Source organism: Pleurodeles waltl, chromosome 7 (genome assembly GCF_031143425.1).
Source record: "Pleurodeles waltl isolate 20211129_DDA chromosome 7, aPleWal1.hap1.20221129, whole genome shotgun sequence".
Lineage (NCBI taxonomy): Eukaryota > Metazoa > Chordata > Amphibia > Caudata > Salamandridae > Pleurodeles > Pleurodeles waltl.
In genome coordinates, this window is record NC_090446.1 from 960,586,139 (window position 1) to 960,614,118 (window position 27,980).

General features: G+C 46.8%; 1 protein-coding gene across 1 annotated transcript in view; it reads left to right on the forward strand.

Moving 5' to 3' along the window:
• The window catches only part of ENGASE (endo-beta-N-acetylglucosaminidase), a 234,143-nt gene that overhangs the window by 141,695 nt on the left and 64,468 nt on the right, over window positions 1–27,980 (forward strand). Inside the window, exon 11 of the mRNA XM_069199685.1 lies at window positions 255–421. Within this exon, the coding sequence (XP_069055786.1) occupies window positions 255–421 (167 nt within the window). The remainder of the gene's footprint in view (window positions 1–254; window positions 422–27,980) is intronic.

Sequence of the window (27,980 nt, forward strand, 5' to 3'; positions counted from 1 at the left end):
TGTTGAGAGGACAAGAGACAGTACTAATGTTGTGTAATAAAAAGTCAGTACTGACACACTGGAGCTAGGGGAGATATTAGACAGTACGGAATTAAACATTGCAGTACTGAATTAATGCCATTGTTTCTCTCCATCCTGTTTCCTTTGGTCCTCCTTTCTCTCTGCTTTCTTTTCTCGTCCCAACCCTTCCTCATTCATGAGCTTTTCCCCCTCCTCTGCCATCCCCTTTGCTTTCCTTCTCATGGTTTCTTCAGGCTCTTCTCCTTCCAGGTGCCTGCACCTCGGAAGCTGCTTCTCGCCATGGTCTATAAACTTGCAAAGGGCTCTGATGTTCAGGTGGCCTTGGAGCTCACCACGCAGGACGCTCCAGTCTGTCTCGTAGAGAATATTATCACTGAACCGAAGGATAAGCGAGGTGCAGGTAAGAAGGAAAGGAGAGTTTGGGGGGAAATGTATGAGGAGAACTACCCATCACACATGTATGTGTAAGTACAGGTGAGCACAGGATAATTCACAAGCATAATACTAGCACTTGCGAATGTCGACAAAGGGAGAACCCCTCAGTGGCAAACAGAGACAAGCCAGTGAGGGTGCAATGAACATAGAATTTTGAGGATTATTTTTAGGTAAGAAAGAGGTGCATGCTAATTTTCACGACAAATAATATGAAATCCTTTCATTGAAGACCAGGTTTATTTTATTTTACATTAAAAAAGAATGTTAAGTGCCATGCTAATAGCCGTGGCCCAAACATGAAACGTCAAGATGCCAGAACTAGATCATAAGCATTCCACTCAAAAAGTGACCCGTTGTAATGATGAGGCAACATAGTCCTCTGTGAATAATCACTTCATGCACAGCAGGCAAATAGTGGCCCTCTCATGTATTGTGCCTCAGAGGAAACAAAAACATTCACTATAAATCTTTAGCCACAGGAAATGCCATTGTTACTGTGCCAGTGAATATTATGTTTTTCTGTTAATAATATGCTATCGAAATTCCTGTGTCACAGATGAAAAATGTGAAATGCTTCTCTCCTTTCAGTATCTTATCCCCAGTCTGCCCCTTTCCTCCTTAACAGTATCTTCTCTGTACTGAGAAATTCATTTCTGATTCTGATTTTCATACTTCTTCCTTTCTCAGTGGTATTATCTATACTACTTGTCTCCATTAGAGCGCAGGAGCATCACCCCACTAAATATAATGCCCCCAGAAAAGCTCCAGAAATTAAAAATAAAATGGTAATAAACTTAATTTATTACCATTTCATTTTTCACCAACCCATCCCGAACAGAGTATCAGGATGGGTTAAGTGGCAGCAGCAGGGAGGAGTGTTGGGTTGCACACTTAAGTTCACACTGCGCATGTCTCTTTGGCCAGCTCTTTTGCGACTGCCAGCCAGACATGCGCACTTTAAACCACTCTAACCCAGCTGTCTTAGCTGGGATGAGAGCAAGCACAGGCCTCCAGTGCCCTTGTGAGCGCTGAGTGAGACCTCTTCCTCCAATCCTGGTGCTTCTCTCATGCTGGTTAGCAGCATGACAGCAGCACCAGAATTGGTTAGGGGAGTTGGCTGGAGCCCGCGCTGTACCCTAGAGGAGAGAAGGGAAACATCGGAGCGAGGAGGTTGTGTCGTAGTGCAGCAAGCAAGGACCAGGTAAGTGACTATTTACTTTATTTATTTAAATCTTTGGTGAAAATGGGTCCTTTTACAGTGATTTATCTTTGATTAAGGATATCCTTGCTCGAGACCTGAATCTGAACCGCTTTCAAAGCACCATGGCTCAGACTCTGATAAGGCACATGTGGTGTGTTTTAACTCCAGCCCTTTCCCAGTAATTCAGCATGTTATAGTCTCAGCTGTCTACCGAGCTGTGGACCATTGTTTGCTGTAATACAATCCGGGAAAAGATGATAAAACACAGATGAGACGAGGTCTCTGAAATTTGTAGTTTGCTAAGTGGTTTTCCGCCATTCCTGGCTGTAGCTAATAGGTTTCCCTCCCAGGCTTGTAGTCAGATGTTTTAAGATAGCACACCTGCTTACCTTGGTCTGTTTTGGCAAACCTTTAGCACAGCCTGGCCAGTGTTTCCCCCGTTTGCCAACTACTAGTGAAATGTTAGGCTAATGTGAGGACCACAGCTGCTTGTAAAAGAGCCTTTTATAAATGTGATTTTAATGTGCGGAAATCTGTCATCTATATAGGGCATTCCTGATAAAACGAATAACTCCTATCACTGGTTGATGTTGCATCAAATATCTCCCAGCTAACTTACTAGAAAGTTTTGATTCCATCAACAACGCAGAGGCAAAGGCTATCTCCCTTGTTGCATCATTTTATCAGTATTGCAATTATGCATTTAATTGGCTTGTGTTCTGGTGATTGTATCTGACCACCCACCCACCACCCATTTGTCTGCCCCACCATCCTTTGTAGTTGCCAGCCATCTTCCTCCGATAAGTGACAGCCTCTCCTTTAGCCTTTGTCTCAATGCAGTTGTTTCTCCCATACTTAACTGTTCTTGTTGTCCCCAATTTTCTCCTCTGCCCCTTGATTTCTAGTCTGTTCAAAATCTGACCGAACTATACCTCATTGTAGCTTTTCAGCTCTGTAATATGAGATGTTGGGCTACTTCTTTATCCAAATCCTTTTAAAATATCATTTTTTTAAAGTAGTTTGTAGGTGAAGGTTAAGGTCTTCACACAAGAATCAGTCAGGTAGGAGGTAAGTTATTTAATTTCATGTTAGGTCCTTTTATTACCGCAACAGCCTGACGGCTCTTGTTAAGTCTCCATTCTCCCTCCAGCTCTGACCTGCTTCCATGCTTCACGCATCCCACAGTCACCAACACTCCAAGCATCATCATTCACAATCAACATTCTACATTATGTCGAAGCTTACACAAGCACATCACATCGCTACACCACCCCCTCTCCTTACACACAGGAAAAACCAGACATGCCTCGTCACTACATATCTCCACCTACAAGGTATTGAAGAAGTAGAAATTGGGAGCTCTGTTTCCCACCTTTTACTGTTTATTCCAGGACCAGGCTTCTGAAATATTGGCAACCAAGGTGCAGCTATCTCTTTGAAGTTTGCTCTCACTAGTCGGACAGGCGGGCAGTGACTTTATTGTGGCACCACTGTATCCTCCCCTACTCTTTTAGTCCTCAGAAGGCTGAGGTGACAGTGTACATCACAGAAAGGCAGATCTTTTTCACTGGGTGTATCTCGCACGTGGATGTAGCAAACCATTATGTAACAGGTGGGGGACCGTACCGAGACCTTCAATCAAATAGCCAAATAGTTCACACTGGTTTCAAATCTGTGATCCGCACCCCTGAAGGAGCGTACTTATTTTTGTCGCCCTGTCCCCCAAACTTACAGTAGACAAAGCAGACTGAAACCTTCCTGCGATAGAGAATATAACAATTCTCAGGCCGTATTTATTCACAACCATATAAACACGGCATAAAAACATCATCACATTTTTCTGTATTTTCTTTCATCCTTAATTTCCAATATTTATTTACAACATGCATCTCAAGTCATAATTTCGGTTCTTTAAAAAGAGTCATGGTTGTCCACCCACCAGGCACCTGTTGCATCGACTGTAGACAGGGGGGCCGTGTTCCCCCCAAACAAGTTACACTTCACAAGGCAAGACTCACCTGCCCCCTCAAGAAAGAGGGGGTGCGGGCCAGCATGAAAACTGACCCCCAAACCAACCATGCCAGAGCCAACCCTAAGCAAGGGATCACCCCTGGCACCCGATGGGGATTGTCCTGGGCAACCGGGCCATACCTTGGTACCCTGGCGCAGTCTACATCTCCCCAAATTCCCAGGGCCATGTAATGGAGTAACGTGGGGGGAGCTATGGACATTCGTGGTATCGGTCGTCCCAAGCCCCTTTTCTACACCCAAAGCACCGCCACTCTGGTTTGAGCGAAAAGGCTTCTGATACCGTCTTGAGTTCGCCTGCACTAGTATTCTTGATGCCAAGGTTGTCCACCTGCTTTGTGCCCAAACATGACTCCTTCCCTCTCATAGGCCTGGTTGGTTTCCTGACCAATCTGGTTCGTTTCCTGGCCAGGCCTCCCCCAAAGACTAAGATACTTGGTACGGAGAGGCACTGTATTGAAAATGCTACCAGGTTCTCAACAAACAATATATGTTCGCCATCCGACAGGTGTATTCCATCTTTGTGAAACATTGTCTCTCCCCGAAGGGACCTGCTGTTCAGCCGTCTGACTGATTCATTATGGTCCTTCGTTGAGCACCCTGACCTCCAAATTCACCTAGGAATGATATGGGACCATGCTATGATAGCCCCTAGACACCGTTTTGCTAACCAGGAGATCTCCACCATCAAGTCCTCATGTTCTCCTCCCCATTGTTGGCAGATCATTGCCTCCCACGTGAAGGATGATGAGCCCCGGCGGCGGTAGCTGCCGTCGCAGAACCTCCTCCACAAGATGGCGAAGACCTTCAAGGCGCAGACCCCCTCTTGTTATCCAAAGGAACCGGAGACCTGTATCCTGTGCCCGACTGCGGTACAGCCACTCGCGGCAGATTTACCCTGACTTTGCAAAAGCTCAAGAAAACCCAACCAACTACTCAAGGAGCCAGGCTGCACTAGGCGTTTGGTAGATGTGTGATTTATGTAACTATGAAATGCATTCTCATATGCCCTTCTTGTTTTTGGTGCGAGGCTGGCCGCCACTACATCCGCAAAGGGTGAGTTCCAAGATTCCACAGCTGTCCTGGGAAATATGTGGGCTCCAACTCGGCCCATCAGTGGAATTCCCGAAGCTCCTGTAACTTGAAAAAAGACAAACAAGAGAAACAAGAAGTCATCTAGATAATGAATGACCTTAGATGGCCCTGAAAGTTGTGTAAAGACCCATTCCAAAAAATGTGCTAAATTGCTCAAAATATGCGAAGGAAACTGAACAACCCATGGCCATGCATTTGTCATAATAAAACTTCCCTCTGAATTTGAAGCCCAGCAGATGATAATCATCGGCGTGAACAGGCAAAAGTCTGAAGGCTGATTCTGTATCTGCTCTTGTCATGAGAGAGCCTTGACGCATTTCCCTCAGTAAAGTCAGGGGGCCATTAAGAGATGCATACTTGACTGAGCAGAGCACTGAATCGATTGCTTCATTCACAGATGCTCCGAGTGGAGCTGAGAGATTATGTATCAACCGAAATTCACCAGGGTCCTTTTTTGGAACCAACCCCAGGGGGGAGCAAACACAGTCATCAAGTGGGGGGCTGTCAAATGGCCTAGCAATCCTATTCAAACCCAATTCCTTCAATATCTTGCATTCAGCTACCTCTTGTGCCATGTCTAAAGACTGCTGGTTTTTACAAAATTTTGGGCCTTGCACTCAAGCAGCGGGGGATACTGAAACCATGGCAGAAACCTTCATACAACAGTTGGGAAACTTCATGCTGAGAGTACCAATTAAGCCAAGGGTTCATAGCCTAAAGAGACACTGGTGAAGGGTCCCCTGGGACCAAGAAAACATTATCCTCATTACTGCCCACCCTTTTCTTTGGACTTCTTGAAACATTTGAACTCAAGATGCCCTGCAGTACAGCAGAAGGAGCAATTGTGCTTGAATTTGCAGGAACCCTGCGGCCTAGAACATGCCTTCTTGTTTAATGCCCAACACACCCCTTTGCGATCCTACTCTGGCTGTGGGCCTCCGAAAAAAAGACTGGACATTGGCCTCCGGTTTTTTCAGCATCATACAGTGCAACCATGCATTAATATCAGTCTGATCCCAGCACATAGCAGGATTCAACGCTTTGTTCAACCTGAACGCTTTGTTTAGATTAGTTTAGTTTAATGGATTTATAGAGCGCATAGCTACCCGAAGGCTTCCCAGCGCTGAGAGGAAGATAAAACTTTAAATAGATCTATGCTGTGAACAGGAATGTCTTCAGCTTCTTCCGGAATATAAATTCTGATTGCTCTTGCCGGAGATCCAGAGGAAGCGAATTCCACAGATATGCAGCTTTGACTAAGAAAGAACTGCCTCCCCAGGTTACTTTCTTGAAACGTAGTATGGTCACCACAGAGGCAGAAGAGGACATAAGTGCCTTCTGAGGGACATAGGGCGTGATATTCTTCCTAAGAAACAACAGACCTTTATTATGAAGAGGTTTGTGTGTCATGCAGATAGCCTTAAAATTGATCCGATGCTTAATTGGGAGCCAATGAAGAGAAGCCAATGCTGGTTTGGCTGATAGCTGTCTGGGTGTATTCATGAGCAGGGGTGCAGTGGCATTCTGCACAACCTGCAGTCTCTTTATTACATAGTTTGGAGAGCTGAGAAAAAGGGAGTTGCCATAGTCTAGGCGAGACAAAATCAAAGCTTGAATGATAAGTCTTCTGGCAATAAAAGGGAGAATCTCAAGAATTTTCCTCAGGGATCTCAACATGCCGAAACAAGATGCAGCAAGATTTTTAGATTGACAGTCCATCCGAAGGCGCAAGTCCAGCCAGAAACCCAGACTTATTATGTTTTCCTTAAGTGAAGTTAGATTTTTTTAAATCATCAAGAACCAGAGAAGGAGATTTCGAAAGGGCTGGGTATCCAACTATCATTATTTCAGATTTCTCATCGTTCAAATATAAGCTTAGAGATGGTCATCCATCTGGCGATATCAGCATGACATGCTGATAGATTAGATTGAGAGGTGAGGCTGGTGTTAGAAAGGGATACTACCAGCTGGGTGTCGTCTGCGTATGACACCAAGGAAAGACCATGGGGTTCAACAATTTTGGCTAGAGGAAGCATATAAACATTAAAAAGGGTGGGACTCAACGAAGAGCCCTGAGGGACCCCGCGGTGAGAGGAAGCATATTGGAAAAGTATGTTTGGTCCAGAACTTGGAAGGTTCTATTTTCCAAGAATGATAAGAGCCATCTTAATGTTGTACCCTCAATTCCTACATCCAGGAGTCTTTGAAGTAATATATCATAATCCACTGTGTCGAAAGCAGCACTGAGATCAAGTAAAATGATGGCTGCAAGTCCGCCAGAATCCAGTAGTTTCCTAGTATCTTCCACAACAGCTAGCAGTGCTGACTCTGTACTATGCTGTGGTCTAAATCTCATTTGTGAAGGGTGGAGAAGCTTGTGATCTTCCAGAAAGCCTGTTAATTGCTTATTGATATGTTTTTCCATTATCTTTGATACAATAGGAAGGAGGGCAATTGGCCTATGGTTCGAAAGGAGAGAGGGATCAAGCATGGGTTTTTTTCAATAGAGGTTTAACAACTGCATGTTTCAGGGGCTGTGGCACAAGACCAGAAGTTAGGATCTGGTTCAGAATATCATTTATAACTGGAGAAATTATGGTTGAGACCAAGGATAAAACATGCGGGGAGCGGGGACCAGAGGGGATCCAGATTTTATAGTACACAGATAGTTGATGACTAAAGCTTCAGTTATAGGCTGGAAGGAGGTAAAGGTAGCTATGAGAGGTTGAGAGTTGGTCTCTGAATAACACTCTGTATTTTGGTAATGGTTAGGCAGAAAGGTTAAATAAATATCAGCAATTTTTTTGAAAAACAATGTGCCAAATCATAGCTATGGGCTATAGAAACATCCACTAGATTATCTACTGAGGGATCCTGAGTCAGTTCTTTGAGGATCGTAAAGATCTCTTGAGGAGAGTTGGCGGACTGCTCAATTTTAGATGTGTAGAATACCGCCTGGGCTGATTTAATTTCCCCATTGAATAGCCTGATTGCCTCCCTATATTGAATTTTAGAAGTGATGTCACAGTTCTTTCTCCACTTTCTTTCAAGTTGCTTACCCTTCTTCTTTTGTTGAAGCAATTGGGGTGTGAACCAAGGATTAATCTTGTGGATGGCCTTCCTAATGACCATCTTTATGGGTAAGACAGCATCTAAAGAGGTCAAAATCCAATTATTAAATTCTTCTATTGTGCAGGAGCCAGATTCATTACAAGTGGGGTGTGATAAATGTAACATATTTAGCCAGTCTGTATGATTGAGTTTGGACCATTGATAGAGAGACGCTTTTCTTGGAATATGATGGGGGGGGGGGGGGGAGAGGGGAAAGGAGAGCGTAAAAGACACCAAGTAGTGATCAGTCCAAATGAGTGGAAGAGGGGCATAAACGATTAAATTAGAGAGATTGCTAAAGACTAGCTCAATGGTGTGCCCTTTGATATGGGTAGGCCCTTTAATCCACTGTCTGAGATCTAATGAGGCTAGATCAGATAGTAGGGACTTGGTTACAGGACAGTCTTCCTCATCTGCGTGAATATTAAAATCGCCCAAAATTGTGAAGTTGGAAGTTTTACAGGACAAGCCTGCTACTACATCAGGTAGGGCTTGTAAAAATTTCCCATGAGGACCTGGGGGACAATAGATGAGTAGTCCAGATAGTGTGTAAGTGGCATTTAGAGCTAGAGAGAAAGACAAACATTCACAGTCAGGGATATCTGAAGAAGAGGCGAAACACTTAATTGAGTTCCTGTAGACAATGGCAATCCCCCCACCTTTGGTGTGGAGCCTATCTAGTCAGTGGATAGAGTAGTATTGGGGTAATGACATGACAACCTCTGAAAGTGATCCCTCATTGAGGCAGGTTTCTGTTAGAAATAAAGCATCAGGAGAATGGTCTTCTAAAAGGGAAGAATTTTGTGTATAGTGGGCTGGTAAAGACCGACAATTAAGTAATAAAAATGTGGCCAATTGTCCCTCTGATTTGATAGGAGAAACAAAGGCAGTATCTTGAGAGGTCCAGGTACAGGCTTCACATGTCAAATTGGGAGAGTCTGGGCTTCTAGTCTGATGGGCAGTGTCTAAAAGGGGGTTATTAAGTGCTAATAGGTCTTGTCTGGATTAAGTTAGTCTTTTTGTGGTAAATTGGATATTCCGAGTGGCCTCTGGTCTCTGTTGGGCTTGGACAGGCACAGATGGGCTTGCCTTTGGTGCGACAGCGGCGCGCCCGCTGCGCGCGTCCGCTGTGCACGTCCGCTGTGCGCTCGGCTCATGAACCTGAATATAGGGGTGGCTGTTAGTGGGTCCGACAACTAGACCGTCACCCAGTATGGAGGACCAGAGAGGGACCACGTGCAAGTGGTAAAAATGGAGGCAAAATGTCTCTACGATATAAAATATGCAGGCGCTACAGGAGTGTAACAGGACAAGAATGCTGGTAAGAAATTAAGATTAACCAGAGCACTTGATTTTTGAGCTAAAAAAGAAAAAGTAAAATAGAATAGGTGTTGCTTTAAAATCTGTCGTCAGCCACTGAACACGGGCGTCTGGCCAGATTGTTTTACAACATGAAATAAAACATAGCATGTGATAGGTGAAAAACAATTAATAGTACCGCAAGTGGCAAGGACAGCAAGTAGATATCAGATAGTTGTATGAGAGCTAGCACCTGGACCTTAGCATCTAGGCGCCCCATAACTGCCTCCACATTGAGTTTACGTTTTACGTGTTTTGGTGGCATGACTAATTAAAAATACCCTAACACACACAGCTGCCCCAACACAAAACCAGAACAATAATACCGTAAAGGGAGAGTAGCTATAAATACTTCCAATTAGGCAAAGTCAAAAAAGGTTCACAAACACACACAACAATAATACAGTAAATAGGATTACAACTATAAATACTTTCAGGCAGGCAATATAAAAAAAATCCACAAAATAAAATACAATAACAAGTCCTGGACATTGTACAATGTAAAATTGCAGGTACAATAAAATTATTTCAATTGCTTCTTGTTCCTGCTACCCTGAGGAAGTCACTGCCTCTCAACAAACCAGCAGAGAACAAACCCCTGCCCCACCCCAGAATGCAACCATGACCCCACCACTCCTTCCCGTGTCTGTGATGCCTCTCCTGGTCCCAAGGCCCGAAAAAACGATGGCAAGTCAGCAACGGCCGGTCACGAAGGTCAAGGCAGACCTTAAATTACCCAGCTGGTGTTTTCTTGCCAGCCGCCGTCGCCCCAAGCCCGAGAGGGGTGAAGACAAGGCCAAGGGCCACAGGGGTCAAGGCAGCACAGGGGCGAAGCAGGAACAATCCTCTGCTGGGCTAGCATCCAAAGAATTCCTCCAGCCCTCTGGAGGTGTGCACTTGCATCCACGATCGATCGTCAAGGGCAGCCAGGGTCAAGTGAACAATATGACCCTCCAGGGACTTGCAGTCTCTTTTAACCCCTGTCTAGCTGCCCCTGCCGATTGCCCCAGGAGCCCCAACCACACCCCCTTCAACCAATCGGCTCACCCCGTGGGGTGAGCGTGATTTTTAAAAGTTGCACGGCGGCCACCGTTGGGCCGCTGCCTTGAACTGGTCCGATCCTGCCCTCGGGGCGCGCTATGCCTTGGTGCGTACCCCCTGCCCAGAAGCAGATACAAGCCATTAATTTCCTCTCATCTCCTCTCCTCCCCACTCCCCCTCGGTAGCAGATTGGACCTGGTTTGTGCCTGTTCTACTGGTAGAGATTTCCCCTCACAAGCAGCTGAACATGCCTGTGATGTGCCCCACCACTCCAGCTAAATCCTGCCAGAGCTCGCCTGCTCCTGGTTGCCTTACAAGCCGCTCTCTGTCATTGCAGGGATGATTGCATCTCAGCTGATAGTAAGAAGCAGCGCACACATATTAGGCTGGGAGTCCTCTTCATGCAGTGGGAAGGTACAGCAGAAAGAGATGTCTGGAATTATTATACTATATCACTGGGTGTCACGTTAATCCACGAATGGCACAGTCACAGAGAACATTAAGGCCCTCATTACAACCCTGGCGGTTGGTGTAAAAGTGGCGGTAATACGGCCAACAGGCTGGCGCTAATTACCCCCAAATTATGACCAAGGCGGATAGATCTCCGATAGACAGACACTTTACTACACTGACCGCCAGGGCCAAAACAGCCACCACAGCGGTAGCCACCTACGGCCAGGTGGAAGTCAATGTTCCACCCACCATATTATGACATGCCAATCCGCCACCTTTTCCGGGGCGGTACCAACGACATCAATAGCCTGGCGGAAACACTGCACAGAAGTGAAAGGACTTACCATTGGAGACACAGGGAACAACCACGCCGCCATGGAGCCCGAGCTGCATGTCTTCCCCATGGTCTTCTACATGCTGCTCCACCATGAACACCAACGACGGCGAAGACGACGGTGAGTACAGCCGACTAGCACACGCGGGGTGGGAGCTGAGGGGAAAAGACAGTGACGCACCATACACACCCGACAAACACATCCCATACACACAACCAGATGCACAAGAAAACAAGTAAATCCCCCTAAATCCCGCTGAATAATGCAAGGACAAAACAAATTGACTAAAGTGAGTGTAATAAGATCAACACAGTATAAATAATAATTTAGCCAATGTAACATATATTTACAAATGTACAGAACAAGGGACACTGTCCAGTCTTCAGTTCGCGTGGGCCACATGGCCACAGGGCAAAGTCCAAGGCCCCACTTGTCACCTGCATCAACACGGAGAGAACACTGCAGTGGCATCAGTTAGGAAATAGACAGCCACCGCCGGGTGATGGGAGCCGGGGGGCACCTCAGCTGGCAGATGGAACAACACCACTGGTTCTGGAGGGGACAACATGCCCTGTGCATGGTCCTGAGGAGTGCAAGGCCACAGTCTCTCAAGTGTGCATAGTCCTGGGGAGTGCAAGGCCACAGTCTCTCAAGTGGGTGATTTGCCCACATTCTCCTGGAGGGGGCAACATGCCCTGTGCTTGTTCCTGGGGAGTGCAATGGCACAGTCTCTCAAGTGGGTGTCTTCCCCACTGGTTCTGGAGGGGGCATTGTGCCCTGTGCTCTTGATCCTGGGGTAGGTGGGTGTCTTCCCCACTGGTTCTGGAGGGGTCATCATGCCCTGTGCTCTTGATCCTGGAAAGGCTGGGATAGGTGGGTGTCTTACCCAATGGTTCTGGAGGGGGCATCGTGCCCTGTGCTCTTGATCCTGGGGAGTGCAAGGTGACAATCTCTCAGGTGGGTGTCATACCCACTGGATTTGCAGGGGGCAGGCCGCACAGCAGTCCATGGAGGCAGGATTACATACCAACCGCCGGCGGTGATGGCTGCTCAATGGTGGCGCTGCTGGTGGGGGGAGGCTCCTACCCATCACTTGCAGCCTCTGACGGCTGCACAACCATGGTTGGTGGTGGGGGCCCCGTCACAGATCCAGGCCACTTGCCCTTTCTGCCTGATGCTGCTGGCTCCTTGCTCTTCCTGGCAGCTGGAGCAGGCTCCTTAGTCTTCCTGGCAGCAGCTGGGGCAGGTTACTTAGTCTTCCTGGCAGCAGCTGGGGCAGGCTCCTTAGTCTTCCTGGCAGCAGCTTGGCCAGGCTCCTTCTCCTTTAGGCTGCCTGGTGCAGGCTCCCTAACACTCAGGACATGTCCCATAGATCCTTTCCCATCACGAGTGGGTATGGTGACAGCTGTGCCCGTGGACTGGATGACTGAGGTGCTTGGCTGGGTTTTGGCCTCCCTGGCCAGATGTGCAGGACAGGGGAGGGGATGGGGTAGGGAGGAGGTCAATGGTGGATAGGAAAAGTTTTTTAGGGACACTGGGGTGGGAAGAGGGAGAATGTTTGGGAGCGGACGAAGAGGGAGTGGTTGTAGGAGGTGTCTGCTGATTTTGGGTGCAGGTGCATGGGCTGGATGCTGTTGTGAGGTGGATGGCTGTTGGGTGTCTGAGTGCTTGTATTTGTATACCTTGGGACGTGGGGGGACAGACACAGTGGGAGAGGACACAGGGGACGTGTGCATGGCTGTTGTGGAGGTGTCTGCCAGTGAGGTGTGTGTTCTGCTAGGTTTTGTGGTGATGCTGGTAGTGGATGATGGTGTAGTACATGCAGGTGTGAGTGTAGACGGAAATGGGAGGGAGGTGGAGGAGGAGGAGGGGGACACAGTGGAAATTAAGGATGTTGGTATGTCTGCATTTGGATGGTGTTTGTGTGAGTGCCTGTGGGATGAAGTGTGGTGCTTGTGTTTGCCTGAACCACTCTTGTGTGTTATCTTGTGTGCATGCTTGTCTTCCTGTGTGCTTGGGATAGGTTGGGGTTGAGGAGAATGGGATTGGGAAGAGGAAGTTGGAGGGGGAGGGTGGAAACAGGGACAATGGCTGCCATCAGAGAGGAGGCCAGAGCCTGGATTGATCTCTGTTGGGCCGCCAAGCCAGTGTGAATGCCCTCCAGGAACGCATTAGTCTGTTGCATCTGGGATTCCAGCCCCTGGATGGCATTCACAATGGTTGCCTGCCCTACAGAGATGGATCTCAGGAGGTCAATAGCCTCCTAACTCAGGGCAGCAGGGCTCACTGGGGCAGTGCCTGAGGTGCTTGAGGCAAAGGAGATGCCCACCCTCCCGGATGAGCGGGCACGGGCAACTCGATGAGGGGCTTCTGGGAGGGCAGTGGTGGTACAGGGATGGCGGCTGTACCTGTAGCTTGGGAGGTCACAAAGGTGTCCGCCACCACCGGGGAGCTTCCATCGGAGAAGGTATCTGTGTCTGAACTGTCCCTTCCAGTCTCTGCCGTGGTGCTCCCCTCGCCCTCCATCCCACTGGTGCCCTCAGCATCGGTAGACTGTGCCTCCTGGGTCCTGTGGGATTCAGCTCCCTCCGTCGCCGGTGCCTCTGCTCCTCCACTAGATGATGCTAATGCACATATGGACAGGGTGACAAAACAAGAAGGGGGGAGAGACAAAGGATACACTTGGTCAATGGCTTCAATGTCAGGCCTGGCCTAGGGTCACCCACTGACACACATCTACCACTTGGATACCTCCCCACCAGGCGTTAGTAGTAATGATGGGCACTGTACTCGCCCTCTTGTGGGTGCTGTGATGCCCTCAAGCGCCCATACAGCTCATGGTAGGCCACTGCCAGTATGTGGGCCATCAGTAGGGTCAGGCTTCGATGGGCACCCCTTCCTCGTAGGAAGGCCATCCCCAGCTGGGCCTCCCCCGTCTTCCATGCCCAGTGTTTCCAATAGGGGGTGCTCTGCCTGCCGTAGACCCCCAGGGTCCACACATCCTTGGCGATGGCACACCATATACCCTTCTTTTGATGGGCGCTGACCTGCAGAGGAAATAAAGACAGGAAAATAGTATTAGTCAGACACTCCTGCCTGTTACACTTATGGCCCACCATATCCCTTCACATCACCATTTGCACACACATGGCCCAGCACACAACCAATACACCGCCCAGAGGACATTCACCCACCCCCCTTACACGAGGCCTTCACACACACCACCCCATGCATTCATGCCACATGCATCGTGCCCACAGTGTTCTCACATGTTGGTCTGGAGGCCCATACAGCAGTCCGTACTGGGGTAGGACCCCTTCCACCAGTCTCTCCAACTCCACCGAAGTGAAGGCAGGGGCCCTTTCCCCAGTCACACAGGCCATGATAGGTTCCAGACACAGCTCACAGCAGCACATGAAGTGTATGTCTTCTGTTGAAGGTTAGGTAGCAAGTGAGGAATCGGATAGAAAATAGCAGTCACGTCCGCGGTGGTGCATACCGTCACCGCCGGCGTAGATCACCATTGGCCACTGTAAACCTTAGGGCCCAATGTTACCCAATGAGGAGTTGCACTGCGGTTCCCGACTGCCTCCTGCAACGGCACACAACGTCAGCGGAATTACCCCACTTCCACCTGTCCCTCTACCCAGGACAGGCGGACACCATTTCGGGGGGGAGGGGCAAGCCCTGGATAATTGCTGCGTCACTGTTTAAATTTGGACATACTGGACAATTCACACTGACCCATTACCAATTAACAGCAAGCAATGTTCTGTTGTAGCCCAATTGTTCAGTTTGTGACCAGCTCCTCACTCTTTTGCTCCATAGATTGCTACCGCTGCGGATGAGTAGGAGATGGAGATATACCCCCGTGTACAGACCCCTGGTGGACTTGGCAACACTGGAGGACAGGCACATTATCCTCACCTATAGACCGGACAGGGCCACAATCACAGAGCTGTGTTCCCAATTGGAGCCTGACCTGATATCTGCTATCCGTCACCCGACTGGGCTCCCCCCTCTTGTGCAAGTTCTATCAGTGCTCCATTTCCTGGCAACTGGTTCTTTCCAAGTGACAGTGGGCTTGGCAGCAGGAATATCACAGCCAATGGTCTCAATTGTACTGACAAGTATTGTCTGCCCTGATTAAACACATGTGCAGCTACACTGTATTTCCCCAGGTGGAAGATTTGGCCACAGTGAAGGCCGAGTTCTATGCAATGGGACAAATCCCCAACATAATAGGGGCAATTGATTGAACGCATATTGAATTTGTCCCTCCCCTCATGGTCCCCACCCAGTATATGTTGGTGTATGGGTATGGTGTGGGCCATATGGGATAGTGTGTGGCTAAATGTTGTCCCTCAATATTTGCAGGTGACTCTGGTTACCCCAACCTATCTTGGCTGTTGACCCCTGTGAGGAATGCCAAGACAAGGGCAGAAGAACGTTACAATGAGGCACATGGGCGAACCAGAAGGATTATAGAACTGGTTCCGGTGCCTCTATCTAACAGAGTGGATCCCTGTGCTACTCACCCAAGAAGGTCTGCCAAATAATAGTGGCATGCTGCATGCAGCACAACCTTTCTCTGAGACGCCAGGTGCCTTGTCGACAGGAGGAGGAGGCTGGAGATGCCCATGTGGCAGCAATGGACCCTGTGGACAGTGAGGATGAGGAGGCAGAGGATGAGGATGAGGACAACAGAACAGCAGTCATCAGACAGTACTTCCAAGGACACACAGGTAAGACAGTGTTACTTCAAATTTCATTGTAATTATTTTTAATATCTGTGGCACTGGCATGCTGTTATTTCCCACCTCTATGCCCACTTACTGTACCCTTTGGCAATTCATTTTAAAGATGTTGGTGCCTCACAATAGTTCCTGGTCTGAACACTGCAGCCATCTACAGGTCATTAACATATGCTCATTTACTGTACAGTTGAATTGCATTGTTTGAACCTGGTTAAACGAATACATATTTGAAAATGTTGACATACTCCATACGTCTATTTTTTCCAAGGGTGTTTATTCAAGTGCTAAGAAAAAGAGGGGCAAGTGCAATGGGCTGGGGTGATAATGGAGGAAAGTCCAGGGTATTGTTCCAGTCTATTTGTAGCACAGATGTATTGTCCAAGGGGACATAGGACGGGGAGCAATGGCAGTTCAAGGTGGACAGGGTCACTGTGTGGGACAAAAGGGTGACAATCATGGGAGTCTCATTTCCTGGCGGGGGCCTTGGCAGTAGTCTCTGGCTTCAGTCTGGATTGCAGGGAATGTTTGCGGGGTGGTTCTCCTTCTGCAGGGAGAGGGGTGCTGGTGGCCTGTTGGTCCTGTGGCAGGGCCTCCTGTCCACTAGCGGCAGCGGAGGTAGAAGGCAGTTCAGATGTCTGGTTAGTGGCAGGGGCCCGTGGTTGTGAGACTGCCTCCCTCATAATATTGGCCATGTCTGCCAGCACCCCTGCTATGGAGACCAGGGTGGTGTTGATGGCCTGCACGTCCTCCCTGATCCCCTGGTATTGTCCCTCCTGCAGCCGCCTGTTCTCCTGCACATTGTACAGGATCTGGCCCACAGTGTCCTGGGATTGCTGATAGGCTCTCAGGATCTTTGCAAGTGCCTCCTGGAGAGTCGGTTTCCTGGGCCTGTCCTCCCACTGGTTCACAGCAGTCCTCCCAGTTTCCCTGTTGTCCTGTGCCACTGTCCCCTGAACCATGTGCCCACTGCCACTGACCCCAGGTCCCTGATTGTCTTGGGTATGAGGGGTGCCCTGGGGTCCCTGTAGAGGTGGACACACTGCTGATTGACTTCTCCTGGGGACAGAGGTATGGGTACACTGGGTGGGTGCTGTGGTGTTTCCTAATGGGGGAGGCTCTGTGGTGGTGTGTGACTGTGCCTGGGTAACCGACTGTCCAGAGGTCCCTGATGGGCCAGGTTGGTCCTCCAGATCCTGAAGTCCAGAGTTGCTGTCATCAGTTTGGGCCTGGTCTGTGGGGGGACTGGATACTGCTGGCACCTCCTCTCCTGTGACATTGGCTGTGGTACCTGTGGGGATGTAAATGATGTGTTATTGTTTCTGTGTCTGACATATTGTGCATCCGTGGCTTGCCCTCATTGGTTGTATTTGCCCTGGCGGTTTTCACTTGTGTATGTTGGTATGTGGTGGGATAGCTCATTCCCTCTAGTGTGCATGCTTTAGTGATAGGTGTCCATGCAGGTCTGTGAGTGGTGTCCATCCATTGGTATGGCATGCAGGGCTTGGTATTGGGATGAGTGAGATGTGATGGTGGGGTGTGTGGGAAGTGGTGGAGTGGTGGGAGCGGGGGTGGCGGTATGTGATGGAATGCAGGTAGGGGAGTAGTAGTATAGAGTTGACTTACCAGAGTCCAGTCCTCCAAGTCCGGCCAGGCCCTCAGGATGCATGATTGCCAAGACATGCTCCTCCCATGTTGTTAGTTGTGGAGGAGGAAGTGAGGGTCCACCGCCAGCAGGCCTCTGTATAGCGAGTTGGTGTCTTGCTGCAATGGAACGTACCGCCCCCCGTAGGTCGTTCCACTTCTTCCTGATGTCATCCCTGGTTCTTGGGTGCTGTCCCACGGCGTTGATCCTGCCCTCGATTCTCTGCCATAGCTCCATCTTCCTAGCTATTGATATCTGCTGCACCTGTGCTCCAAATAGCTGTGGCTCTACCCTGATGATTTCCTCCACCATGACCCTTAGCTCCTCCTCCGAGAATTGGGGGTGTCTTGATGGTGCCATGGGTGTTGTGTGAGTTGTGTAGGTGAGGGTGTGTAGGGTGATGTGTTGGGATGTGTGATGTGGGGTGCATGGGTGGTGTGTAGGTGTAGGTAGTGTGTGACCCTGGTTTTGTCTGTGGTCGTGGTTTCTGTCTCGTGACAATGGTTTGCAGTCGTAAAGGGTTGTGGGTACTGTGGGTGTGTGTTTTATAGTGGTGTGGGTGTTTGGGCATGGTGTGTGTATGTGTGTCAGGTGTGTGTTGTTTGAATTGTCCAATGTGGTGGTGTTTTGTTTTTGTGTATTTTGAGCATGGCGGTATGTACCGCCAATGGTTTACTGCTATTGAATATCTGCTGTGGTGATTCTTGGGTCCTAATGTGGTGGGCGTTGTTCTGTTGGCCTAACTGCGTGGGTTTTGATACCGCCAGTTTATCAAGCGGAATTGTGTATGTGGCTGAATAGTGACGAATTGGTGTGTGTGTGTGTGTCATAATATGGTCAACGGATATCCGCGGAGGTATGTTGGCGGCAGTCAGCGTGATGGTAAGTGGGATTTACCGCCAATGTCATAATGAGGGCCTAAGTCACTGATAAGACGCAGCCACTGCTGATACTGAACTACTGATAATAGTGAGCCATTGATGGATATTCTAGGAAGCAGCTGATGGTACTGAACCACCAGTGTCACGGAACCGATGAGGAGAATTACACTAGATCAAGGAGGGTACTAAGCATTTTGTGATACTGAGCCAACTGCTTATACATTGCGCCTCTAATAATATGAAATAACTGAAGATATCAGTCACTAAAAATTCTGAGCCCTGGTATTACTGTGTGACTGATACATTCTGAATCTCAAGGGCCACACACCAGGTTTCTCCCTCGGGGTACTTCATGTATCAGAGTTAATAAAGTTGAGCAGTCTAGGTTTACTCTAGGAGGCTGTAAGGGGTAGAGACTCAGGTACATCAATACCCAGTTAGTAACACACAGTAAATGCTATAAATATATTTCAGGCCATTTACAAAGAGAAGCAGTTGTTAGTAACTTCCGGTGGTGAACGATGCTCTATGTTGCTTTATCGCGTTTACTTGCTTGCTGCTAGATTTAACAGTAGCATTGAGCCCTACAGGCGATTTTATTCTTTAGGGCAGTGTTCAGGGGTTTTCAGACGGTTTTGAAACTTGCCAGGGTTTGTTTACAATCAGTAGTGAATCAGGCATGGTAGTTAGACAAAAATACGGATTAGATTTATTTCTATGGTGTATGTCGGCCTCTGTTTCAGTGGCTTCCCTCGTCCCAGAATCTCCCAAAAAATGCCCCTTCACTTGGATTTTAGTGCAGCTTTTTTAAAACAGTCCCCTAAAGCCATTTCCCACGAATGAAAATAAACCAATGTACTTGATAGTTGAAAATGTACCCTGAACTGTAATACTATGCTTCCTCGTATGCGAGGCAAGTATCCACATTAACTTGGATTGGGTGTACGCTTAAGGTTCCCTTCTTTTGTGCCAAGCCTGCATTGCTTTCACTCTCGTTGATGAATGGTGGAGGGCCGCCAGTGGGCATGCACACTGCCGAGCTCACGGGAGGAAACAGAAAGTGGGCAAGAAAAACATGAAAATAACAAAGAAGCAGAGTTTTTCCAAGCTTGCAAATGTCTGCTCCAACACCCGTCCCCAGTACTCATCTACTTGTCTCTTTATTTGTATTTTAATACAAAACGTGGTAATTTTATAATGACATCTTCTGTTTGTGGCTTGTAGGTTTTAATTAACTTTTCAAAAGTAACCATGCTACTTCTTATTGGCTTGTTTATAGCTGCCATTTTTGTACTCATTCTGCCTCCAATACTTAAACGTGTTGCATGTGATCATCCTGGGTGAATCCTACCCATCATGGGCACAAATCTCAGCGATTTCCACAACTTTAATTACCTCTTTTTATGCCCATACCTGTTTATTTATTCTCTTTCTGGATAAAGACATTTCAACTAAGTGTGAACACGAGCGTGTTACCGTTAAGAGGATGTGTTGTTACTGATTCTGAGGTGAAAATGAGCTTGTCTTTAGCAACTGAAATTCTTTTCCTTTGAATGATGTAATCTCCATATTTTATATAATACGCTAATGCAAGAGATTTTATCGACATGTACACCTGTGGATGAAATAGCCTGGCCCTTGGCACCCCTGTATAGATTTACATTACAGCCCCGGTGAGGTGGCAGCCCCTAGGGCTGAGGGGAGAGGTGGGCCCCAGGCGGCCCCCCCTTACAATTCATGAAATCCCCAGGGAGATGGTTGTCCAAGAGGTTCCGATGGCGCTGGCTGGCCCCACACATTAAAATTAACGATGCCCCCGGTACTTGGCCCACCCTGGGGCTTCAGAATTATGTAGGGCAGGAGCCCACGCTTAGTTTCTTTCTTTTTTAAATTTTCGCTAGATCTGCAGATCCGCCGCAACTCACAATGAAAAGTTAAACAAAAATGCTTTTTAGCCTGGGGGGGGTCCCTTTGGGACCCCATCACCAGAGCTCGGGTCAGGGTGTCCGTACACTGGCCCCTTTTCTTTATTTTTAACCTTTTTTCTGGTACTTGGCTTCTTTATTGAAATGCTGGCAGCCAATTAGATCTCAGCATGAGATCGGGAGGGGTTGTGAATTCTCCATGTTCCTATATATACAAATTAGGATTTTATTTAATTTCTCAAAAACTACTTAATGGATTTACACCAAATACCAAAAACGCCTCTTTCTGGAAAAGAAGCTACCTTTCTGTCAAATTTTGTGTAATTCCGTCCAGTGGTTCCGGCACTATGGCTGTTTAAAATCCCTAAACAAACTTCAATGGGGAAAACGTGTTTTGGGACCCCCTTTTTCTCAGACCACGCCTGATGGATCATCCCTCAAACTTTTGAGGCAGCAGCTGAAATGTAAAAGTGTTTTTGAAAATTTTGTGAACATTCGTCATCCGACACTAAAGTTAATAGCGAAACACACACACAAAACAGAAGAGAGAACTCTGGGTAGTTCCCAAGTTTAGGCAGAGAGCAGCTCCAGTAAGGAGCACCCTGCACCACTCTAGATTTGCACACCTCAAATGTCTGTTTATCTAGCAATGTTTTTAAGCATAGGATCAGCACAGTGTTATCTACTCCGAGCTAGATAAGGACACTTTTGCCATTTCTACAACAAAATCTTTAAACATAGAATTGACACAGTGCCATTCTCGCTGAGCTGTGAAATGACAAAAGCCATTCACCACTCCAGGCACAGTATTACAGCTTTGGACTAATAAAATACCATCCAAGCCAACCTGGAATGAGTAAAAGCAACCCCTGACACGTATTTCGCTATCATTATAGCTCTTCAGAGGGGTTTAGCTTTGTCCAGACACAAGGAAGCACCCAGTATAAGTCAAAACAAAGACCTTTCAGGGTTAGAGTGAGACACAAATTATGCAAATATACAAAAAAAAAATATATGTGTTCAATGGCATGTGTAGCTGCAGATACACATGCTGTGCATATACTTCTGCCATCAAGTGTTGGGCTCGGAGTGTTACAAGTTGTTTTTCATCCAAGAAGTGTTTTCGAGTCACCAGATCGAGTGACCCCTCCTCTTCAGCTCCATTGCTCATGGGCATCGACTCCATGTTAGATTGTTTTCTTTCCGCCGTCTGGTTCAGACGTGTTTCCTTTCGCTCCGATAGTTCGATTCGGAAAACTTTGAAAACGCTTCATTTTTCATCACCATTTTATCGATCGCGTTACATCTTCTATCAACACTTCAGTATCGTCGGAACAGACATCTCAACTCGCCCTTTGTGGTGCGCGCGCGCCCAACTCGGGCCTGGTCGGGCCGACCGCGTGGAAGCCTAATGGATGGGACTCCACTCTGATTCTGTCCTCTGACACACAAAATTCCCTTGTACAGACCAACACCTCGTCTGTAATCTTTGCCTTTCCCTAGATCATCAGGAAGAAAATTGTGAGGCCTGCTGATCCTTCCGATCAAAAAAGACACTTCGGGACAGAAGCTCCGAACATCTCGATGCCAAAGAGGAAGAGCTCATGCACACAGCAGTCTCCGTTCGAGGTTCCGACTCCGACCAGGAATCCGAGGAAGACAGACCGGTCACGGCAGGACAAACGCGTGAGCACGCCTGCCCCTGTACCATCCCAAAGACCGAAATATAAGGCCTTGGGTATGCCACTGCCGGAAGACCATGGCACGACCCGAAAGAAGACACCCGGTGACCAAACCGCCGGTTCGGCACCGAAAAAGGCCACTCCTCCGAAACCACCGGAGTCGACGAAAGGCTCCGACTCGACCAAACACCACTCTTCGGAGGCAAAATTTTGAAAATCACTTTCAGAGCAGAGACCATCCACAACACCATCCTTTTTTATACTGAAAAAGCCAGCTTCGGAGCCAAAAAGAGCAGGTTACACCGAGGAGCATGGACTTTCTAAGACACTCAAAGAAAGCCATAAGACTTCTGAGGAGGGCACCCAAGTACAGCCAATACTTGAAGTGATGGACGAAAGGCAAGCCAGGATTTATATCCACAAAGAAACTGGCAGAATATTAACAGCACCTCATTTAAAACCTAAGAGAAAGTTAGCCTTTCAGGAGGAATTGGACACTACACAGCCTCCAGCTAAAGTGCCAAAGCCAAAGGAGAGACCATCACCTCCTCAATTTCTCCTCCTCATTCTCCCCCTCACTCTCCTCTCCTGCATATCTTTCCTCCTACCAGTCCTACACCAGTGCCTTCCCCATCACATTAGTTTGACTCGCAACAAGATCATGTAGACCCATGGGATCTTTGTGATCCCGATCCCATTCCCGATAACGACCCAGACTGTTATCCCTCTAAGCCTTCACCACCTGAGGCTAGTACAGGGTACAATCAAGTATTAGCTAGGGCTGAAGCATACCATAGTGTCACCATGCACACTGAACCGTTGGAGGACGATTGTTTAATGCACTCTCCTCCACGCACACAACATACCAGTAACTCCCTATGCTCCCGGGCATGCTAAAACATGCTGATCAAATATTTAGCGAGTCTGTCAAAGCAAGAATAATAACTCCCAGGGTAGAGAAAAAATACAATCCACCTCCCTCTGATCCTGTCTATATAACTCAGCAACTCCCTCCAGACTCAGTAGTGGTAAGCGTTGCCAGGAAGAGGGCCAACTCAGTCGTCAGGTGATGCACCCCCACCAGACAAAGAGAGTAGAAAATTCGATGCTGCAGGGAAGAGAGTGGCATCCCAGGCATCCAACCAATGGAGAATAGCCAACTCACAGGGGTTGTTGGCTAGATACGACCGGACCCATTGGGATGAGATGAAAGATATAATTCAGCATCTCCCCAAGGAACACTAAAAGAGGGCACAGCAGATAGTGAAGGAAGGGCAAGCCATCACCAATAACCAGATTAGGTCTGCCCTAGTCCCAGCAGACACAGCTGCCAGGAGCGTCAACACTGCTGTAACAATCAGGAGGCATGCATGGCTCAGGTCCTCGGGGTTCAAACCCCGAAATCCAACAAGCAGTGTTGAATATGCCGTTCAACAAAAAACAGCTTTTCGGACCAGAAGTGGACACTGCAGTTGAAAAATTGTGTAAGGATTCAGACACCGCAAAAGCGATGGGTGCACTATACACCACACAATACAGGGGATCCTTTCGGAAACCTTAGTTTAGAGGTGGATTTAGGGCTTAAACTGCAGAGGCATCCACATCGCAGCCAAAACAAGCCTACCAACCTCAATACCAACAAGGTGGTTTTAAGAGCACTTATAGAGGCCAGTACCCCAGAGGTAGAGGGAAATATCAAACACCTAAACAAGCCTCACAACATACTAAACAGTGACTTGTTTCATTCCCTTCCACTCCATACCTCCCCTGTGGAAGGAAGACTACAAAAGTTCCACATCAATTTGCAAAACATTACCACAGACAATTGGGTATTATTAATTATCCGCAATAGTTATTGCCTAGAATTGATACAAACTCCACCAAACATTCCACCAAAACCACACAAACTATCCACAGAACACATCAGTCTGTTACAGGAAGAAGTCAAATCTCTATTACTCAAACAAGCAATAGAGCCAGTGCCACAAAATCAAGTAGGGGCGGGAGTTTACTCACTGTACTCCCTGATTCCCAAAAAGGATGGCACCCTTAGGCCAATATTAGATCTCAGGACCCTCAATCTTTACATCCTGTCAGAACACTTTCACATGGTAACTCTCCAGGAAGTTATCCCACTACTCCAAAAACATGATTTCATGGCAACATTAGATCTCAAGGATGCGCATTTTCATATACCCATCCACCCGGCGCACAGAAAATATCTCAGGTTTGTCATTCAAGGAAAGTACTATCAGTTCAAAGTGTTACCCTTCGGAATAAAAACAGCTCCAAGGGTATTCACAAAGTGCCTAGCAGTAGTCGTAGCCTTTCTAAGAAGACAACATATACATGTCTTTCCATAGCTAGACGATTGGCTCATAAAATCAAACAGTCATACGCAATGTCAATACCATGCGCATTACGTAATACAAACCCTGCACACGCTAGGATTCTCAATAAATTACCAAAAGTTGCAACTACAATCTGCACAAATACAACAATATTTAGGTGCAATTCTAAATACTCAAAAAAACTCTAGCAAGTCTAAATAGGTAAAGAATACAAGCATTACAACATATAATCGCACAGATAAACACAGGTCAACAGTACACTGTCAGATTTGTCATGAACATATTAGGGATGATGGCATCATGTATTACAATCGTCCCACATGCAAGACTAAACATGCGGCCCTTACAGCAGTGCCTTGCACAACAATGGTCACAGGCACACAGCCAACTTCAAGATCTAGTGTTGATAGACCGCCAAACATACATGTCCCTTCAGTGGTGGAATGCCACAAATCTAAGTAAAGGGCAGCCTTTTCAAGACCCTGTGCCTCAGACCATAATTACAACAGATGCATCAATGATTGGCTGGGGAGCTCACCTCAACAATCACAAAATCCAAGGACAATGGGATGCCCAACACAAACAGCTACACATAAATCACTTAACGTTGTTAGCTGTCTTCCTAGCACTCAAAGCTTTTCAGCCTCTTCTCAGTCAGAAGAATGTCCTGATCAAAAGAGACAACATGACCACCATGTATTACCTAAACAAGCAAGGAGGAACACATTTGTCCCAACTCTCCCTCCTAGCTCAAAAAATTTGGAAATGGGCAATACACAACCAAATTCACCTGGTAGCACAATACATTCCAGGGATACGCAACCAACTTGCAGATGTTCCCAGCAGAAATCATCAATAAAACACACAAGTGGGAGATTCACCCTCAAGTACTTCAAACATACTTTCAACAATGAAGAACACCAAAAATAGATCTGTTCACTACAAGCGAAAACACAAAATGCCAAAGCTTCGCATCCAGACACCCACATCCCCTATCCAAGGGCAATGCTCTATGCATCAATTGGTCAGGGATATTTGCTTACGCTTTTCCCCCCTCCCACTCATTCCATTTGTAGTCAACAAATTGCGTCAAAACACACTCAGTATGATACTCATAGCACCAACGTGGGCCCGTCAACCGTGGTACACAACATTGTTAGATCTGTCAGTAGTACCACACTCCAAACTCCCAAACAGACCAGAACTGTTGACACAAAATAAAGGACAAATCAGGCACCCAAATCCCAAAACGCTCAATCTAGCGATTTGGCTCCTGAGGTCATAGAGTTTGGGTATTTACAACTACCATCGGAATGTATGGACGTTATTAAACAAGCAAGAAAACCCACTACTAGACAGTGCTATGCTAACAAATGGAAAGGATTTGTATATTACTGTCAATCTAAACAGATTGCCCCTCTTACAGCATCAATACAAGATATTGTATGCTATTTACTTCATTTACAAAATCAAATTTAGCATTTTCTTCCATAAAAATACATCTTACTGCAATTTCAGCATATTTGCAAAATGTACAGCACAGCTCTTTATTTAGAGTTCCTGTTATTAAGTCCTTCATGGAAGGCTTAAAACGCATCATTCCACCCAGAACACCTCCAGTTCCTTCTTCGGATTTAAACATAGTGCTCACGCGACTTATGGGCCCACCATTTGAACCTATGCACTCATGTCAAATGCAATTCTTAACATGGAAGGTAGCCTTCCTGGTAGTAATTACATCATTGCGAAGAGTCAGTGAAATTCAAGCTTTCACTATTGAAGAACCGTTCATACAAGTACACAAACATAAAGTTGTACTACGAACTAACCCTAAAATTCTTCCAAAAGTGGTATCACCTTTTCATATCAATCAAACAGTGGAACTACCAGTCTTCTTCCCACAGCCAGATTCTGTGGCAGCAAGAGCTCTACATACATTACACATTAAAAGAGCACTAATGTACTATATAGATAGAACAAGACCATTCAGGAAAACTAAACAACTGTTTGTAGCCTTTCAAAAACCTCATACTGGTAACCCCATTTCAAAACAAGGATTAGCAAGATGGATAGTAAGATGCATCCAAACATGCTACATTGAAGCCAAAAGACCACTCTTAGTTTCTCCTAAGGCACATTCCACAAGGAAAAAAGGTGCTGCAATGGCTTTTTTAGGAAACATACCAATGGTTGAAATATGTAAAGCAGCTACTTAGTCAAAACCACATACATTTACTAAACACTATTGTGTAGATGTTTTAGCAACACAGCAAGCCACAGTAGGTCAAGCTGTACTCAGAACATTATTTCAAACAACTTCATCTCCTACAGGCTAACCACCGCTTTTATGGGAGGAGTAACTGCTTTGTAGTCTATGCACAGCATGTGTATCTGCAGCTACACATGCCATTGAACGGAAAATGTCACTTACCCAGTGTACATCTGTTCGTGGCATGTTGCGCTGCAGATTCACATGCACCCTCCCACCTCCCCGGCAGCCTGTAGTTGTTTAAGTTAACAATATTTGTACATATGTAGATATATATATATTTAGCGTTCCATTAGCATGGACATCTCTTTTCTTTATACTCTATCACTCCTACCTTACCCTCTGCGGGAAAACAATCTAACATGGAGTCGATGCCCATGCGCAGTGGAGCCGAAGAGGAGGAACCACTCGATCCCGTGACTCGAAAACACTTCTTCGAAGAAAAACAACTTGTAACACTCCGAGCCCAACATTAGATGGCAGAAGTATATGCGCAGCATGTGAATCTGCAGCGCAACATGCCACGGACAGATGTACACTGGGTAAGTGACATTATCTACCTACCTACTGGTGATTGCCAGTAGGTAGTTCTAGTTAGGAGCATGTTTCCGTATAAAAAAGCATTTTTTGACTTGCCTATATCTTTGGCACCGTTTGACGAATCTTCACAAAAGTTTCCAAAAAAAAGTGCATGGGAAGTTTCGGGTGATCAGTCAAGTGGGGTCCGAGAAAAAGGGGACTCAAAAAGCATTGCATTTCCTATGTTAATTCCCATAGGACCTGTCAACACGTCTACAGGCCGAACCACTGGACGGAATTGCACCAAATTTGGCAGAAATCTAGCTGCTGGTATGCAGATTGTGCTTTCTGTTATTTGGTGTAAATCCATTCAGTAGTTTAGGAGATATTTAAGGGCAAATACATTTGTATATCTCTGGCTGCGACTAATCACGAAATTCGCAAACATTTGTGAATACGCATACAATTGGCTGACCGCAACCTGACTAGAAAGTTGCGACCACCATTTTATTTCATGGGACACGGTCCCCGGGATTGAAAGTTGAAAGTGCAATGAGGGATGAGGGTAAAGGTACCCTGACCCCACGGGTGTGATATAGTTGTGTTTTAGGGACAAATTAGAGGTTTCATATAATTTTGCGTCAAAGCATGTGATATTCACAAATTTCCACAATTTGTTTGCAAAATATTTGCGATTATGGAAAAATGTGAAAGAAAAAACACAGACTCATTCATACACTAATTCATTCACTCATACATGCACTCACAGGCTCATGTGCCCACTCATGCACCCACTCAGACCCACTCATAGACTCACACACCCACTTTCAGACCCCCTAAGACACCAACGCACCTACTCACACATTCACTGACAG